We start from the raw sequence: 18,830 nt of genomic DNA on the forward strand, positions 1-18,830 counted from the left end.
CGGGGATGAGCTTTGGCTCCAGACAGATGAGGGGTGAGTGCACTAAATAGCTTTGTATGTTTGAAGTAGAAATTCTGCACAGAACATTACCTTTTTTTAAGGCTTAACAGCAACATAACTTCCATATTTATTAGTAATGATTCAAATAAGATTCAAAACATTACAAATTCAAAGACCGCCCCCTAGTGGTTTGTAATCATGCAGAAAATAAAAAGACTAGACAGACTATCAAAGTCACTAAAACTTGTAAATTATCTTTATTAACTTTTTTTACAGTAACAATGACAAAGACAAACAAAGAAAACGATCTGGACACCAACACTAAAGAGAAATATACAGTATTCACAAATGAGCTCAACCCTTCTGGACTTTGGTGATTAGTTCATCACAAAGTTTGGTGAGCTCTTCAGCCTCCTTCACCTGTAAAAAGAAAAAAATAAGGTAATATTAAATGTCTTATCTTCAATACATCTGCAAATGCACCCATCTAATTTAAATCTTCACTCACCTTCTGATCAATGCTCTTCACCAGTGACTGCACCTTCAGCTGCTCCCGTCGCAGCTGAGCCTGAAGAGCAGAGACCTCAGCATTGTTCTTTGACCGCACCTCAGAAATCTCATTATTTGCACTGGAGAAGAACGATAAATGTCAGTCAAACACAATAAGTCTTGCAATTTAGGCTGTTAACGCGGTATAGTCAGGTTTCTTACTGAGTAATTTTCTCCTCAGCATGGGCTTTAAGGGTATGGTAGCGCTGCTCCTCCTTCCTGATCCTTGCCAAATAGTCCTGAGCGCACGCTTTCAGAGTCACTTCATTCTGGGGAATGTTAGATACAATTTACAAATCAAACTACCGCAACTTTAGAAATATGTCATGTCTGTGAGGTTTATAACAGGGCACATATAGGCCTTTTCTAACCTTTTTGTAGCCCTCAACCACACCCTTGTACTTCTCCAGTCTCTTGAAGAGGTCGGAGAAAGACCTCTCTATAGCGTTCAGGTCACTGGACACTTGCTCCTTCTCCAGCAGAGCCTCTTCGAGCTTCGCCTGGGCCAGCTCCCTCTCCTTCTCTTGATCAGCTGAAGAAAGAAATTAAAGCCCTTGTTAACTCATCTTTACATCCAATATCCTGAAGAATGCTGTGTACTAAAATTGATATCGATTTACCCATCATTTTGGCAATCACAAGCTCAAATTCTGCAATTATTTTCCTGTGTGGAGAGAAAACCGGTTACTAATAGTTTTCAGACATCGAATTAAAATGACAAAACGAACTTTAACAAAGCCCAAGTTACCTCAATTCTTGACCATCATCAAGCATCTTTTTACACTTTGCACTCCATTGCTCCTGATTTTTCTTTCCCTATTTGAGAAAATACACTTAAAGTTATTCATTAACTATAAACTTTTTCAAACAAGGGGCGACATTTTATTTAAATTTCTGCAACCTTGTTTGTTTTACAAAATCAAATTTGTACAAAACCATCATATTTTAAAATGATCTATTTGGGATTTGATTCATGGACCGAGTGGTTAAAACTTTCTGATGATCACAATTGCTTTTGAACTGAATACTGTGCCAATGCGTTCCTCGGTTTAAAAACAGGATTATCCAATTTTTATGAAACATTGATCTCAGTGAATGGTTTTTAGAAGACACTTAAAAAACAAGTCAGCCAACACCAACAACCCTGTAAGCTAAACAACAATTGACATTTGCGGGTTAAACATTTCTTTGATATCCGATGCTTGTGTTTAATAGAGAATGCACCGTGGTTTCTATGGTTGAATCAGATTGTTCTTTTCTTTAGTCTGTACAAAGGGTTCTGTATTCAAATAGACATCGAGTGGGACATACTTCTGCCTGGACCCGGGCGATGGCTGCATCCATGTCTTTCTGACTGTACTTCAGCACTTCAATAATGGCATCCTCGGTGTTTGCTGGCTGGGGGAAAGGAAGGACCGCAAGGATTGGAGCCTAGATGACAGAGGCATGTTGAATATTAACTTTGACTTATTTTTAATAAAAGGTTACCAGCCATAGTCAATGGTGGCATTTCCAGAGGGACTTACTGGTGCTGTAGCATCAAACAGCTTGAAATCATCCTTTTGTGGTCCGTTTGGAGTCTGTTCTGCCATCTGTGGAGGTTCCAGCCTGAGTTGGGGAGGAAACAAATCTCATTTTGTTGATCATGACGTCCGACCGGGACAAACTCGGCTCTAACATTTAGTGACCGTAGCGATCAGTGAGTGGAAACAGCAGCATTTCATACCGTGAGACAAAGGCAGCGGGGTGAGGGACGTGGGTGTGAGCAACTGGGCCTGCAGACTTCTTGGGGCTCTCTCTCAGGAGAGGGTCAAATTTAAGGTACAAGGATTGTTTCCTCAATGCAGATTCCTTGAACTGTTGACAAAAAAAAAAAAATATAGATAGATAGATAGATACACACACACACACACTATATGCTTAGGTCATGCAAAAAAATTAAATGAGTCATTCAACATACGTGAAGTAAGTACTTACAGTGCTGGACCCGAACTGTTCAAGGTAATCCATTTGCCCATCAAAGTCATCGGCCATGACTAGAGATAAAGATCACAGATTAAAAAACAACAACACAGAAATATCTTTCCATTTAATGCCGCTTCATAAATAATACAGAACAATCATTTCCTCAAGAGACAAGTAAGTTGACTTCTGTGTCGTTACACCAAACTGGGTGAACTCTTTATCAAACCACTTCTAAAACGCAAAGTTAAGGCAACAGAAACAGTCGGAGAGCCTTGTGGAAACTAGTGAAATGGAGTTCATGTCCAACGTTTACTTACACATAGTTCCAGGAACAAACTCCTCATTGAATGCTGACATGGCGGTCTCTGACTTTTGCTCCGGCTGACACAATTCAACAAGCTCAGGAAGACTCTCCGCGGGTCGTTCAGCTTTAGGTTGAAATCCCTCGTCTTGGTCAGAAGCAGCTTTGAATATCGCGTTCTGTCATTCCAGAAAAACAAAGCTTTTGTAATAAAAAAAACAAACAAAAAAAAAAAAAAAAACCCCACAACCAAGGGAACGTTAAACGGATTAGGATTGTATCAAACTGCATTACTTCTCTCACCGCTCCAGGGTTGGGCTGGGCTGCAGCTTGGACACTCTCTCCAGCGCTACAGAGGGCAAAAGCATACAAACTGACAGTGAAATTAAGTGTTGCTGACAAGTCAAGAGTTCACTGCAAATGGATGCTTGGTACACTCAGATAAAAGGTAAACATACCATGCCGAGGATACGGCTTCCTTCTCCGCAGGCTTCTCCGCTCGCTCTGGAATTAAAGTTTCCACGAGCACAGGGCCAGATTTCTTGCCACACTTTGGAGAATTGTTCATGCTTGCTTTTGTGCCAAAAGGATTGAAGTTTGGATCATCAAACTTGTCAAAGTCAATTGAGTAAGACCCTTTGGGAACATCAGCAGCGTCACTGGCATCAGGCCTCACTGAAGGTTCTTCCGGTGGTTTGACGTCACTCGCAGGCTTTCCCTCTTCAGGTTTCACACCAGCCGGCCTTTTGCCAAATTTCTTGGGTGGTGGTTTCCGTTTGACCTCACTGCCGTCACCGAAATTAAACTCAAGTTTGACTGGTCCTTCCTTGATTGGGGCATCAGCTAGCAGGATGGTGGATTCAGCAGCTGAAGTTTTGGCAGCATTAGCCGAGTTTGGGGCCACTGCAGCTGTGGGTTTCTTCTCAGGCTGAACAGGCCCCTCTTGAGTCACCTCAGGTATGACAACAACACTGGTGGGTTCATTTTCCTTAATCTGTGTCTCCTCAACAGTTAGGTCAATGTCTGCCACCGTTCTCCCACGAACAGGGGAATTCGGAAGTTTAGAGCCACCGGTTTGGAATGGATTGAATGCATCAAGGTTGTCAAAATCCAAGGAGTAAGCACCTCTCGCTGGCAGTGGGGCATCTTCTGCAAAAGTGCCTGACACTTTGTCTTGATCAACAGTTGGAGACATTTTAGCGGGTTGTTTTTCATCAGGTGTGGCAGTGCATGACTCTCGTACCTCGTCTGCTGGGACCTTCACCCCTGTGACCACACTGCTCTCACTGGCGATGACGTCGACCAGTTCCGGCGACCCTCGAGCCGCCTCAGGCATGTTAACATTTGTGGGTTCATTTTCCTTAATCAGTGTCTCCTCAACAGGTGGGTCAATGTCCGGCACTTTTCTCCCAAGGACAGGCGAATTCGGAAGTTTAGAGCCACCGGTTTGGAATGGATTGACTTCATCAAGGTTGTCAAAATCCAAGGAGTAAGCCCCTTTCGTTGGCAGTGGCGCATCTTCTATAAAACTGCCTGAACTATTGTCTTGATTCACATTTGGAGACACTCGTCCAGGTTGTTTTTCATCAGGTGTGGCAGTGCATGAATCTTGTTCCTCCTCCACAGCGGGGACCTTCCTCACTGTGACCACACTGTTCTCTCTGGAGCTGATGTCGGTGGAGACATCGACCAGTGAGTTTTCCATAGACGGGATGAATGGAAGCGTCTCGTCTAGTGCAGTTTCTATTTTGCCGTGCTCCTCCGAGCTATTCTCTGGTTCTGTATGTTGAGACTCTGTAGGAGGGTTTTCAGCAGCAGGCCTCGCAGGAGAGAGGACCGTCTGAACAGAACCCACAAACGGATCGATGGAGTCGAGGTTGTCAAAATCAAACTGATAGCCTCCTTTGCTTTGTATCGGCATGTCATCATCAGGGTAAGAGGACACTTCTGTAGAAAATTGAAGACGACCAAGATCACCAATTTTGCAAATGCAGAGACAGTCAAGGAAAATAATGTCTCAAAACTAATGTTGGATGAATTACCTTGTTTGGGCTGAGGCTGCTCAGTGGCATCTTTCTGTAAAGTACTATAAAAACACAAACCCGGTTACTTAAATGGAACAGTCATTAAATTGGAGGTATGTTGCAGTCTGAGAAATGTTACATACTTGAATTTATCCAAATTTAAGGACTCCATCACTTTTGTACACTCGTCCACACTTGTCATCCTGACAGGTTTGGTGGGAGATACAATTCTTTTAGTCACAGGGTCTCTTCTTGGAGTCTGAAAAGCCACCTAAACACAGATAATTTGAGCAGTATCGTAAATGTTATCTGTATGCTATAAAATATACAGAAAAAGAATATGAAAGTAATATCCAGCACTTTCACCATACGCAACACAAGCTAGTATACTTCTCAAATGTGGGCTTGAAACATGTCTGAAACTGTTTTTTGTAGCTTTGTCCAGCAACACACGTGTGTTTTGTTCTTATTTGAATACAGACTGTATAAAGCTGTGTTGAACTTTGCTGCAAATGTATTCTCTGACTAAACTTTATTTAGTCAGAGAATCAAATATAAAAAAATTATAAAACAGTAATAAAAAGGTAGCTGTCAATCTCCCCGTCTACCCCTTCAGGTTAACAGAGTCTAATAGCTGTGGAAAAGACTTAGTTTGGTGACAAACAAACACACGTGTCATTTTCCACCTGGTGTCATTATGGTGCGTTTAAAGAGTCAAGATGAGAAGGGGGACACAACATAAGCAGAGCTGGTTCTATACCTTTGTCCCCTTTGGCACCGCCTTGCTGGGCAGGTTCTCTGTCTGACGCAGGATGGAGGGCCTCCCAGTTGGCTGATCCAGGTCAAAAATGTCGTTAATTGAGCTGTTGTGCTTTCCTGTGGGGCAGACCCCACGATTCTCATCATTCACATCAACGGAACTCATCCTGTAAAAGCAGCGAGAGAGAGACAAACTAAGATACGAGGCTGGAACGATCAGATGACAAACTGAGGGAGGTGTCACCCTGAAAGCTGCACCCGGTTGATAAGACACTTTTGGTGGTGAGGTTTAAGGACGTGTGTAAAAAGGATCTGCACTGAGAAAGATGACACAAAGTTAATAGCAGAATCAATGCAAATGTGACTCGCCAATTCAATTGGGTTGGTGGATCGTGGTTGGCACATGCAAATACACTCCTTCCTAAAAAGTGGAAAAGTAAAGAGAAAATTTTTTTTGAACGGTGATACCTGAAAATGTAATAAAGATATTGAAGCTACACATGCAATGATGCCTTGTGCTAGGCCGATTGGTCAGCCGATATTAGCTTATTGCTGATATTTGTTGGTCTCTAGTGTACATGTTGGCCAATATGTAGCATGAAAAGAGAGTACAGCAATGCCAAAATATTTGAGACAGACTGTGCTGCCATTACATACTTTGTCCACCAGAGTGCACTAACCGGTTCATTTTTCAACTGTAAGAAGTCCAGTTCACTGCATACAATTCAAAACATTATCTGCCAATTTAACATATAACCTAGTCAAACGTTTTTTTTTATTATTATCAATGTAACTGATGCATCATCTTTCTGGTATTATTCAGGCTATAGAGCCAAGAAGTGTGAACTTTGACTTAAGTTAAAGTGGTTTAATATTAAAAACAGACAAAATACAGAGATGACTTGGGCCACCTGATCTGTCCTGTGACCTATGAGAATCTTTTCACACGTCCTAGCAGGAGAAGCAAAGCAGTAATTAGTCACATAATGGCTCTGTTCCATTTAATAGGTGCAAGGGCCCTGGAAGTGACTATGCTTTCTTTCATGCAGCCATTGTTCATGTTATTAACGACCGATGCTTCTCGTCCTATGACACGCCAAAATGTCTGCTTTAAAACTTGGTGAAATGTCCTGAAGCCATTGTAACACTTCGAATGAATTTTCAAATTGCAAAAGTGACTTCCAACTCTCAATTTTAGTTTGCTTCAATTAATATTGGGCTATAAAAAGGACTTCAATGATTGTGATGGAGATATGCAAGTAGACCGTCATCTTCCACAACATTTTAAATATTGCTCCCAAATATATTACATTTTGACTAACTATATGGTGAGGCATTAATGTTCGCATACAAGTGAACTAATACCTATCTTGTGCGACTCAACGTCGGATTTTTAGCAATATTAGAAATTAATAGTTAGCTAACGGTACCATCCAGAACGTTAGCTAGAAGTCTGTGATAGAAGCCACCAACGTTACGATAAACATAACCGTTAACGTTACCGTAAAGCGAGTGAAATAAAGACGTGGGAACAGACAACAGAGCAAGGCCTAAGCTACTATATTATTATCGTATATTTAAAACCTACCTCACAACAAAAAATCAGATGCAGTCTGTCGATATTGCAACGTCTTTCGTGAAAGTATCCAACTGCAGGGTGACCACGAACGAGTGGTGTGCTTTTTGAAAACCCCTCGCCTTGTCTGGGAAACAACCGTTTGGAATTTAAAGTATTGAAACGTACCAATGGAATCGCGAGAAACATTCAAAGGAAACGCGCTTCCGGGTTAAGCAGCCAATCGCTCTGAAGAGCGGATATGATCCAATCGTCGGCCAGTGTCAAAGAGAATACACGTGGCAAGATAGTAATCGACGTTGTCACACTGCTTATGTGCTAAAAAAAAGGCTTGTTTTTCACATATGGCAAACCAATGACCCTCTAACGCTATTACAGCGCAATACTGATATTCCTGTTGAAACATAGACAGACTTGGGTGACTACATGATGATTGATTGCTTCAAATGTGCCAAAAACAAAGGTGATTTGGTTTGTATGAGGGGCACTGAAAGCAAAGTGGTAAGTGAAGCCAGGAGACTTCTCTCGTTGCTGTTTATTTTTTAATTTGAGCAAAACAGAAAGGTCCCAGATCCCCATTTGAAGACCAAAATAAATTGAAATATCTAATTTAAATGAGACTAAACTATCCTAAAACAGGAAGCGTATAAAATAGTCAATTTAAGTTGTGATATGTCATTCAATTTGATTATATATATATATATATATTATACTTGAAATACTAGTGCTGGTATTTTGTTTTTTTGTCTCTCTGAGGGACTTTATGGTTTCTTCAGTATGTTCATGTCTGGCTGCAAACTGGGATAAACCTGGGACAGTAAAGATGAGTACAGTCAGGCACAGGACAAGTCGCGCAAAACACCAAACATCAAACTCTTCTGGGCAGTTGTTGAAACCTGAAATACAAATTGTCACCAGTCATTTTTCTGCCTGTATCATGAGGAAACATCTGACATGGTTTCAGAGATGTGTGAGTTATTTATAGACCTTATATATAATATTATACTACAGTATATTTTAATGTAGTGACCTCTGACTTATCTCTACTTACAGGCTCTACAAAAGGTAATATTGGTGTTATCAGTAGTACTTATACCACTTTATACTTTATCCATAAGTAATACTCTTCCAATGCGTATTAACAGACGTGGGTTTTGCACAGAATGTCTTTGGTTTGTATCCACTTATCCACCTGGAGCAGAGCATTTTGGCAAATTAGGTACTAAACAGCATGACTGGCTTTATGGCCCATATGTCCTTATATTCTGGTTCAATTTAAAATGAATTATCAAGTGTTTAATGCGAATAACAGTACATTTCAGTGTACAGTAGGTGTCAGTATGCACGTTTCACGCTAGTTTGTAGGCCTACCTAAAGAAGAAGAAGAAGAAGAAGACGATGATGATGCAGACGTCCTGCCCGCCAATTCCGAACGATGTAAACAGCGTCAGTCGTCCCTTTTCGACTGACTCTGTTAATAAGTTAATGTTACCACATAACATCCAACTTTTTTTTGTCAACAATGAATTCCAGCGGAAAAGGTAACGTTAGCGCACCAAACTAACATGCTAACGTATTTTGGTAACCTTAGCAAGTTACTATAACATTCATTCATGTTACCTAGTCGGAGTCGGCTAGCATGAGTCGTTTGCTAGCTAACGTTAGTTATTTACTCACTTTAACGCTGAAGATGATCTCGATCTCGATGTCTAGCATTTTGAACGCGCAGTTCTAAGTTAACATATTAACGTTAGTGTGTATAACGTTAAGTGACACTTTAAGAAGTTAAATATATTAAAAAACGTTCATAATCATATGATTTTGTTTACAGGATCTGGAGATTCATCTCAACTTGGTGCCAGGTAATGTAACGTTACCTTTAGGATGTTTCAGCCAAACAAAAACCAACCACACTGACAACATCACAGATGCAAACATATAGTCATGTGAATAAGGGCTTATACAATACATGTACAGTACGTTCAGTGTGTGTGTGTGTGTGTGTGTGTGTGTGTGTGTGTGTGTGTGGGGGGGGGGGGGGTCTTGTTTACGGGGATTTTGATTATTGACTGAGGAGCACAGCTACATTAGAGTAAACATTTTCATGTCCTCCAAGCTTAATGGGCAGCTGTTGTAAGTTACATACTTTTCATCATGACATTTAGTTTTTAACATCATCAGCTTAACTTTCCCGTCCTACAGCTATGATGGCGATTCCATCAAAGTTTTTGTGCGAGTACGACCTCTGACCCAGTGCTCCGGGCTGACCACAGATGGAGATCAGAAGCTGTGTCTCACAGTCACCTCACCCAACACCGTCCGTCTGCTATCAAAACCAGAACCACGAACCTTCACTTATGATCATGTTGCTGACATGGACACATCTCAGGTTGGAAGCTTACAGCTATTGTATTATGAACATGCAGCTGGCATGGGTAAAAGTACCGTGACAGACTAATAATAACCTGATTGATCAACGTGGGATGTGTAAGCTCATTAAGTTGGTCCTGGTCGGTGTGTGTGTTTGATTTTTATATTTCTCAACAGGATTCTGTATTCTCCAGTGTCGCCAAGAATATTGTTGAGTCTTGCATGAATGGATACAACGGTACTATATTTGCCTAGTAAGTGGTCTTTACCTTGTTTATAAACAGTATGAAATTACAGATATTTGATGGCACAACCGCGCTGCATTGTGCTTCATATGCAGCAGCCGTTTAATTCCTTATCAGAGTCCCCTCTTGTTTCTGCAGCGGACAAACGGGCTCAGGGAAAACATTCACCATGCTCGGTGAGAATTCAATTTATTCTTAACATTGTGTACTAGAAATTCTTTAAGATCAACAGATAGAATAATTGTAGTGACACTTTCTTCTCTCCCACTCTAGGACCATCTGAGTTGGATAATTTCACAGATGAACTGAGGGGGGTTATACCTCGATGTTTTGAGTACCTGTTTTTTCTCATCAACAGAGAAGTGGAAAAGGTGAGCTGTAACATTTCAGCACCATGAAGTTGTTGTCAACTAGTATTTCATGTTTGTTTTCTAATTAAGTTGATACTTTGTTCTTTTTTCCTAAAAGTCGGGCCAGTCCAAGAGTTTCCTCTGTAAATGTTCATTTATTGAGATATACAATGAACAAATCTATGACCTTCTGGACACAGCCTCAGCCAGCCTGTACCTCAGGGAGAACATCAAGAAAGGTCTTTTTGTTGAGGGCGCGGTGGAGAAGTTTGTCAACTCAGCTGCCGAAGCCTACCAGGTATAAATTCCTAGCTTGTTATGATTCAGAAGTTTATTGTACTGTACTTTTAGAGTACTTTTAGAGTGGATGAAACCCACATATCATGGACACATATTTTGTGTGAAATTTGAAGTGTATTCTTTATTGAAATTGGTAATTCATTTAATGCAGGTTCCATTTCAAAAAATGTACCGTGGAAGTGTACACAATTTGAGTTAACTACTACTTAGGTGCTGTCTATGGGCTGGCGTAATCGACGAGTGGCCTCCACCTCCATGAACCGAGAGTCTTCCAGATCTCACGCAGTGTTCACCATGACTTTGGAGTCCAAGGAGGCCGTCAATGAAGTGGTGAACATCCGGATGTCTCAGTTGAACCTGGTAGATCTGGCCGGGTCTGAGAGGCAGAAAGACACACACACAGAAGGCTCCAGACTCAAGGTGGAGCTTCGTCCATGAGTTCAGCCTCATACTGAGTTACTACATTTAGGATTTTTGCTGTTGCTAACAGCTGTTGTCTACATTGCTTCTCTTTCAGGAGGCCAGCAGCATCAATCGCTCCCTCATGTGTCTCGGTCAGGTGATAATGGCACTGGTCGACGTGTCCAATGGGAAGAACCGCCACATCTGCTACAGAGATTCTAAACTCACCTTCTTGCTAAGGGTTCGTGATTCTAAATAACAATGACATCTTGATCTTTGGTGGAGAATATGTTTTGTTGCTGAGTATCATTGTGGAGTCAACTTCCCTGGAACTATGGTATTGTGTGTTTAGTGGCATAACTCAAATGCAATTACTACGTAAAACACACATTTTCATGCTTCTATTACGTCTACTTAAATCACTATCGGAACGAGATTGTGTTATAAATATTTGTGGATGTGAAGCATCGATCTTGTGCACTTTCAAGTATTGAATTTGGCTTCACATTGATTCATATTCTTCTTTGCTTTGGTAGAATATAATACTACATTTAAAGATGTGGTTGATTGCACTTTATAATTTGAATAGATTTGATGCACTGTAACAATATGTATTGTTATTTCAGGACTCTCTTGGAGGAAATGCTAAGACTTATATCATAGCCAATGTACATCCTGGTTCAAAGTGTTTTGGAGAAACGCTGTCTACCTTGCAGTTTGCTCAGAGAGCAAAGTTGATCAAGAATAAGGTATCGGTCATTAACACTACTCTATATCATATTACAACAGAGTAGACTTTAAACAAGTTGAGCACTTTGTCACCCATGTGCTATTATTTTGTTTTGCCAGGCCGTTATCAATGAAGACACACAGGGAAACGTGAGGCAGTTACAAGCTGAGGTGAAGAAGCTGAAGGAGCAGCTCGTACAGGTGCTAACTTCTCAGGGAGTGGACCGTGGAAGAGATGTCGCGCCCGGAGGACCGGAACTCCTCAAAGGTAACGATACACCAAACAGATGTTAACCACAGCATCCTCTTTAATCCATTTGCACACGCTGAAAAATGTAAATGTATTAAAAAAAGAAGTTCAGGCAACTGTATTGCATGCAGAGTTACGTGTTATTAAACAAGTGTTTTCTGGCATGTTGCAAAAGTGTAATTCAGCTTTTCTCATCCGATCCAAAGAAATCCAACATGTAGTCTCATACAAAGCAAAGTTTATGGCTTCTGTTCGTCTGTGGAGGAAGCGAGACGAGGAGAAGAGGGTATGGGAGTTTACGTTTTTTTTGCATTGACATTTATTTGGGGAAATGTTGTAAGTAAATGCTGTTGGTGCAGGAAACTTACAATAATGATTTACTACACTCAGACGCTGCTGGAGAAAGTGGCTCGGCTTGAGGAGGCCTGGACCCAGAAGGACAAGTTCATCCACTCGAGCCGAATGATTGTCAGGTTTCGAGAGGACCACATCGCTCGCCTTGAGAAGAAATTGAAGACGGAAGAAGGCTCACTGTCGGACAAGGAGTCTCAGAATCTGATTGATCAGCTGAAAGAAGAGATACAGATCTTGAGAGACCAGGTACAACATCTGATCCCATTTGAACGCTGCCTAACCCGCTACTGACGACTGTTTATGGGTCTACATTCAGATTCACAAAATATGGATTGATCTTTGGGGAAAATTGGTACAAGTGTGTTTGATATAAATGCAAGAGTTGTATAAATAGGAATATTTCTTGAAATGTACAGTATAAATGCAGAGTATTGCATTGAATTATTATACAATGTATGTATTTATTTAACATGGCTAATGTAGAGGAGCTATAGTTCAGATGTATAAAACATTTTTTTAAATATATTTACATTATTTATTTCCTCTTAAATCCAAGATAGGTTTGTTGGTAGTTCCTTCCTCTAAAAGGCACAATAGAGCTACATTAGATCTTCTGCATTATTTATATTTCTGGAATCAAAGGGAATAAATTCCCCAAATCAGTGCATCTGTGCAACACAATATTCCCATGTACACAACTCTGCTCCTTTCAGGTGGACCATCACCCAAAGATGACGCGATACGCAGCGGAGAACTTCAGCCTCAGGCAGGAGAACCATCAGCTTCGTTGTCTTGAATCGGTGGTAAAAGCTGAAGAACTTGCCGTCCATGTTGCCGCTGAGTTGGAAGAGGCCTTCCAGAGGGCTGTGGAGAGCGAAAGACTCTCAGAGAGTAAGATCATTATCAGCTTCAGTTGAGAAAATGTCAAGTAAATGTGAGAGATGTATACATTTGAATGAACTCGTGTTGCTCCACAGCTCCAGCCTCTGTGCCTGCAGATACTGTCTCTGCAGCTCCGATGGAGAGGCTGAAGGCTCAGCTGCTTCAGAAACAGTCGGACCTCACAGGTGCCCTTCAGGCCTTTGAGGTGTTCAAAGAGATCACCAAGTAAGGAGAGCATTTAATGAAGGAATCCACTCTGTGTGTTTTAGACAAGCCTGGCAGATGTTTAGGAACAAGTAAAAAGCAAAAGAATGTATTTGTAACTAGTAGACCGCCTTTGTGAACTTACACTTTACTCTTTTCATACACATTTCTTTATCAATAACTGCTGTCTGTATCGTGACATGATGCCAAAAGAAAAAGCATCTTAGTTTCCTGACTTGCCTTTGGGCTGGTTCATTTGGAAAAACAACATCTTACTGAGTTTCATATATTTTACATATACTTGTAACTGTAAATCCACTATTTGTATACATTAAATTATTATTGCCCAGCTGGGATTTCTAGCTTCAGGAAGAAGCGGTTCTTTTTTTTTTTTTAAATCATATTTCATTTGCCTTGAAAAGGCAGAAGTTTGACAGAGCTTAACGTGGTATTTGGATGGTGCTTTGTGTTCCAGCAAACAGATGTCACAGCTGGAGTCTGAGAAAAGATATCTTGACAAGTCCAACAGGCATTTAGAAAACATTTTGGAAGCCACAACCGCTTGCAAAAATAAGGAGGTCTCTGAGCTGAACAGAATTCACGTTGAAACTATAAAGGTGAGTGGATGTTGAAATTTAAAATTCAGATAACGGTAATCATTGCGGGATAGAGCATGGCCTTGGTGGAGGTTTGCAGTCTCCAAGTGACCCTCTAGTTCCAGCATTGTGACGTTTTATTATATTTTATCCTTCTAATGTCTGTTGTACCAGATTCTCACCACGCCCACCAACGCGTACAACTTGCGGACCCGTCTTGTGCCTCTCTCCAGCCCAGACCACCTGAATGGGGCAGACGACATCTGGACCGAGCAGCCTCCTTCAGACATGACTGAGATGGCCTTGACTGAGGAACTCTGTCAAGTGCAGGTACAACAATGTGGATTATCCTACAAATGTCTGCACAAAACACACAAATTGTCTCATACTTGTCTCGAAATTCTCACCAGGAACAAGCTGGCCGTGCTCAAACACAGTTCAATGAGGAGGAGCTAAAGAACAGCAAGCTGTTGCAGAAAATTACAAAACTCGAGGAGCAGCTCACTGTGACATCACAAGAGTCTGACCGCAAGGATGAGGTAGATGTTCCTCATGTTCCTCCTTTACACATTTGTCTTGTCAATATTTAACATTTTGGAAAAAACGTGATCTCCTTTATTTAACTATTTTTCAAATTGTTCTTTATGCCCGATGCAGCTACTTTCTTCTGAGCGAGCCATCAGAAACAGAGATCACCTCAACCTGCAAGAAACTGTCCATGAGCTGCAACAGAGCCTTCAGTCTGAACAGCAAGCTGCAGAGCGTAAGGATAACATCTTTCTCCTGTGTGGTTGAAATCTCTTCTTTTGCCCGTCTGGACTTGTTGAACTTGGATGTTTATGTGAGATGGAGGTCGGGAAAATGGCACCAATGGGACGACTCTTTCTTTTCCCTTCTTTCAGTGCTGAGGAGTGAGATCCGTGATCTACGTCTGGTGCTGCAGTCGTCGGACACAGAGCTGGCCGCTGTGAGGAACGACCTGAGAGACGACCAGAGCGAGAAGCAGAGAGAGATGAGCCAGCTCTCCAACAGTCTGATCAGCACACAGCTCCAACTTGACAAAGTCCAGTAAGCACAAGTTCAATACGTCTGCACTGTGACTCTTCATGTTCACATGTATGGTTTAAGTACCATGTCTTCATTCCAGGCTGGAGTGGGAGCAGCTTCTGGAGCAGCACCGGACACTGCAGGATGCATTCGACCAGCTCCAAGCTGAGGCCAAGTTTGAGGCTGATCAGGCAAGACAGCAGCTGCAGGACAGGCAGCAGGAGATCGATGAAATGAAGGCACAGCTCACGGTTAGTGAACTCGTAGCCTCGCCTTTGGTCGTGTTTCATCCTGAAATTTAGACTGTGATCTCTGAACTGTCTATAACTTCTGTATTGTAGGAGTTGAATAATTCTCTGCAGACTGAGCAAGAGCACACAAGCACCCTGGTCTCCCAGTTAAGAGAAAACAAAGAGAGTACATCAAAGTAAGTTTGTCCAAAGCTTTCTCCTTTTTTTTTTTTTTAGAGGTTTTCAACACTCAAAGTAACTCTTATTAACATGAGTGACCTCGGTGTGTGCCTTCAGAGAACTGATAGAAACAGTGCAGCAGAATACACAGCTTAGGAAACAAGTCTCAGACCAACACCAACAACAGGTCAGTCCTAAGAACAGCATGCATGTTTGAAAAGTGTACGTATTATTATAACAGTATCTGCAGTTCAGTAGCTTAACCTGGTTGTCTAATTTCTGTTTTGAAGGCATCCAAAATTAGCGATCTTGAGCAAAATGTAAACTCCACCAACGAAACGATAAAAGGCTTGGAACAGAAGATTGAACAGGACAAAGTAAGCCTGAGTGATTCATTCTCACCTATTTCTTATTCCTTCAAATAGTCATTGCATTGTTAATGCTACCGTCCTGAAACCCACTTGTGTATTTTGACAGGATGTTGTTTTAGATCTCATCAAGCAGACCAGAGACCTCCGCAGTGAGCTGAGCCAGAGGGACCAGACCATCACCCACCTGTCTGGAGACATCACAGACATCACAGTGCGTTACTCCTCCACCTATTCCACCCGTTATTGTGTCTGAAATAACGTCATCGTTTGCTGTAGTTGCTTATTCATTTACTCTACCACCTCATACTGTAGATAGGTTTAATGTTTGCATAAGTCAAGACATGTTTATAATAATGTCATTGCTCTTCCAGGCCAAGTTCAATGCTGCCTGCCTTGACAGGGAGGATATCCGGGAGCAAAACTCTAAGATGCAAGCAGAGAGCTGTGATCTGAAAGAAGCTTTAGACCGGCGGGGAGCATCCAACAAAATAGAGGTAAGTTTGTTCATGTTCAACACCGCTGTTCATACTATTTTGGTATTATTATTATATGTTTGTGTGTGTCTGTACTCAGGTGGAGGTGTTGCAGGAGGAGGTTGTTTATGCCACTGAGGAGGTCGAGAGACTCACTAAGGTTCTAGATGAGCAGACCAGTCTCTTCCAAGCCTCTCAAGAGCAAACCGCCCAGAAGGACGTCATGATACAGAATCTACAGCAGAAGGTGACTTTTTTTTAATCATACGGTCAAGCAAATCTCAAGAAAACATTTTATTGACATGATTAACAAAACTCTCCTTTTCTATCAGATGCAACAACAGCAAGAAGCTGTTGAAAGAACCATCAGAAATGGGAAACCCCACGTTGATGTTACAGGCACACCGAAATCATTACCTCGGGTAAGACTTGTGCTGTATTTCCTCTTTAATTCTTTGTTTACAAATAAACGATGGGGCCTGTTTTTATTTATTTATAAAGTAACTAAGAAATGTGTTTTCCCCCCTTCTCTGAAGACACCCTGCACTCCAGGAGGTTTCAACAGGGACTGGACCCAGGTGCTAGAAAGCCAGGAGAGGGAGCTGGAGAATCGCCGCTCCTCCATGATGAACCTGGAGATTCTTTTAACGGAGCTGAACGCCGAGAGGGCGGCCAAGAATGAGGAGATCCAAAGGCTGAAGGTATATCTTTGCAAAAGATATTGAATTGATCTACAGCTACACCCATTCATCATGGTGACTGCAGACTCTTCTAGTTTAGTATCTTTTTCCACTCAATTTGAAAAGGTTTAAATAACTGCAGTAAATGTTTTGTTAATATTAAATGCATTTTTGAATGAAGACATTGCCATAAGTTTGAATGGCCTGAAGGTCTCAATGGACTTTGAAGTCCATCGATATTGATGATGTGTTGTCACTGTCCTCAGATGCAGCTGATGGAGAAAGAGACGGTCCGGATTGAGATCCAGTCTTTACTCGACCAGTTTTACAAGCAGAGCCAGCTGACACAGAACGGGAACAATAACGGGTTGAGTTTCTTCATCATTCAGCTATCCTCTGCCCTAAAGTACATCACATCATGTGTTGTGGACGGCTGAAGTAAGATTAATGTTTGTTAATTGTAATTTTCAGTGAAGAGTTGAATGGAGCCCTCAAGCAAACAATGCTTAAAGAGCTGCAGGAGGAGAGAGCAGAGACGGTTTGTGTTTGGTTTTCTACTGGTTTTATTTTCCTCTGTATTGAATTATCAGTTTCTAATTTGTTCACCTCTCATTAATTCACAGAGCAAAATAATGCAGAAGCTCTCCGATACTCATAAAAGGTAATGAATCAGCATTTGGTTATTGTACGTTGTTCTGATCCTTTAATTAATGCTTGACATTTGACGAGGTCTGTCTGTGTTTTTTTCTGTGCTTTGGATTAGACTGCAAGCACAGGACTCGATGTTGGCCCAGTCCCAGACCTGCGTTCAGGAGCTGACCACTGAGCTGAGGAACCGCTGCCTGGAGCTGAGCCTGAGGATGCAGGAGGAGGAGAAACTACTGCAGGTCAGAGTTGGGAGGAGACTCGTATCTTTCACTAAAGAAACCTTTTTGGGATAATGTGTCTTTCAAGTATGGGGGAAAAAAATGGACTCCTGTCTACATAGTCAGCAGCTGAAATAATCTCAGTACCAAGTGGATCTGCTGAGTTCCTGCTTGTACTCTGGAAGATGGCCTGATTGCGACAACGAGGTGACACTATTGTTCCTATTATTTCTGTTTTACAGGAGAACGAGGTTCTCCGTAGGCAGAATGTTCAGCTGTCGGAGGAGAATGGAAAACTTGTGGGGCATAAGAACCACAAACAGAGGATTGAATATCTGGTGAAGCTGAAAAAGGACAACACCAAACTTCAAGAGGTAACTAACATGTCTTATACAATCAAAGGATTTTCTCTTTACATCAATCAACTTTGTGTATTTTTTCCGTGTTTTAAAGGAAAATGAAAAACTCAGAACAGAGATCTTAATGCGGGACAACGGGGGATGTCTGCCACTGGAGATGACGTAAATCCCTGATGATTCTTTAATGGTTTGAATCTTTGTCATTTGCATCTTTCTCAGTGAAAAAAATCGTATACATTTTTTTTGTGACTGTATTGATGTGGTCAACTCTTTTAAATGTTTGCAGTACAAATACATTGTGATTTATGTTCGTTTTCCATTCAGGGAATTTGCAGAAATGATTTTGCTCATGATGTATTCATATTATTACACCTTTTTAAAAGTTTGGCTTGTATGCATACTGTACCTTTACATTGATCTGCTATTGCAGCAGCATAAGACCAGCTGTGATGAAAGCTCCATTAGTCCAGCTCCATCCTTGTTGGGTTTCTTTAGATGTACATTAGTACACCTAGACATGTCTTGGACTACAACAATGCTGAACATAATCTTAATGTGAAAACTGAACATTTCCGTGTTCATAATTTTTTAGGTGCTTGTGTCTAGTGCTGTGATTGTTGATCATCTGAGTTGTATCCATGGTATATGGTTTGTTGTATTTTTCCCATCATACTGAGGTGTATAGCCACTGTCTTTTTTTAGTACAATGAACTTTAAAAATAAGTGTAATACTGTAATTAAAATAATTCTCCTTTTTCTCTTATTTGG

General features: G+C 41.3%; 2 protein-coding genes across 5 annotated transcripts; one reads left to right on the forward strand and one right to left on the reverse strand.

Annotated features, from left to right (window-relative positions):
• Positions 1-240: 240 nt before the first annotated feature.
• Positions 241-7,284, reverse strand: tacc3 (transforming, acidic coiled-coil containing protein 3). 3 transcript variants are annotated; one of them, XM_031847626.1, is made up of 17 exons: positions 7,187-7,284; positions 5,600-5,765; positions 4,983-5,110; positions 4,858-4,901; positions 3,274-4,762; positions 3,119-3,164; positions 2,832-2,994; positions 2,527-2,585; positions 2,276-2,406; positions 2,076-2,157; positions 1,861-1,980; positions 1,298-1,365; positions 1,170-1,213; positions 921-1,081; positions 712-818; positions 509-629; positions 241-420 (listed from the first exon to the last, which is right to left on the reverse strand). In XM_031847626.1, exons 2-17 carry the CDS (start codon positions 5,762-5,764, stop codon positions 355-357), a joined length of 2,994 nt encoding a protein of 997 aa, XP_031703486.1. In that variant the 5' UTR covers position 5,765; positions 7,187-7,284; the 3' UTR covers positions 241-354. The 3 variants fall into 3 exon arrangements, with proteins under 3 accessions (XP_031703486.1, XP_031703487.1, XP_031703484.1); XM_031847627.1 differs by having other exon boundaries at positions 1,861-1,947; positions 3,110-3,164; XM_031847624.1 differs by having other exon boundaries at positions 3,110-3,164.
• Positions 7,285-8,615: 1,331 nt separating this feature from the next.
• Positions 8,616-18,810, forward strand: kif15 (kinesin family member 15). Of its 2 annotated transcripts, XM_031847652.1 has the most exons (35): positions 8,616-8,715; positions 9,006-9,036; positions 9,377-9,563; positions 9,722-9,798; positions 9,928-9,965; positions 10,063-10,160; positions 10,258-10,437; positions 10,650-10,859; positions 10,957-11,082; positions 11,468-11,590; positions 11,691-11,838; positions 12,027-12,106; positions 12,211-12,420; positions 12,888-13,065; positions 13,152-13,281; positions 13,736-13,877; positions 14,031-14,186; positions 14,267-14,395; positions 14,514-14,619; positions 14,759-14,924; positions 15,004-15,154; positions 15,245-15,330; positions 15,431-15,500; positions 15,604-15,690; positions 15,791-15,895; positions 16,056-16,178; positions 16,258-16,404; positions 16,490-16,579; positions 16,694-16,858; positions 17,104-17,204; positions 17,309-17,375; positions 17,461-17,498; positions 17,601-17,724; positions 17,946-18,077; positions 18,157-18,810. In XM_031847652.1, the coding sequence occupies exons 1-35, from the start codon at positions 8,697-8,699 to the stop codon at positions 18,226-18,228; spliced, it is 4,092 nt and encodes a 1,363-aa protein (XP_031703512.1). In that variant the 5' UTR covers positions 8,616-8,696; the 3' UTR covers positions 18,229-18,810. The 2 variants fall into 2 exon arrangements, with proteins under 2 accessions (XP_031703512.1, XP_031703513.1); XM_031847653.1 differs by lacking the exons at positions 8,616-8,715; positions 9,006-9,036; positions 9,377-9,563; ... (1 more) ...; positions 9,928-9,965; positions 10,063-10,160 and having other exon boundaries at positions 10,366-10,437; positions 10,591-10,859.
• Positions 18,811-18,830: the final 20 nt, after the last annotated feature.

The sequence above is a fragment of the Anarrhichthys ocellatus genome, unplaced genomic scaffold (assembly GCF_004355925.1).
Source record: "Anarrhichthys ocellatus isolate YVR2014 unplaced genomic scaffold, GSC_Weel_1.0 scaffold7, whole genome shotgun sequence".
Lineage (NCBI taxonomy): Eukaryota > Metazoa > Chordata > Actinopteri > Perciformes > Anarhichadidae > Anarrhichthys > Anarrhichthys ocellatus.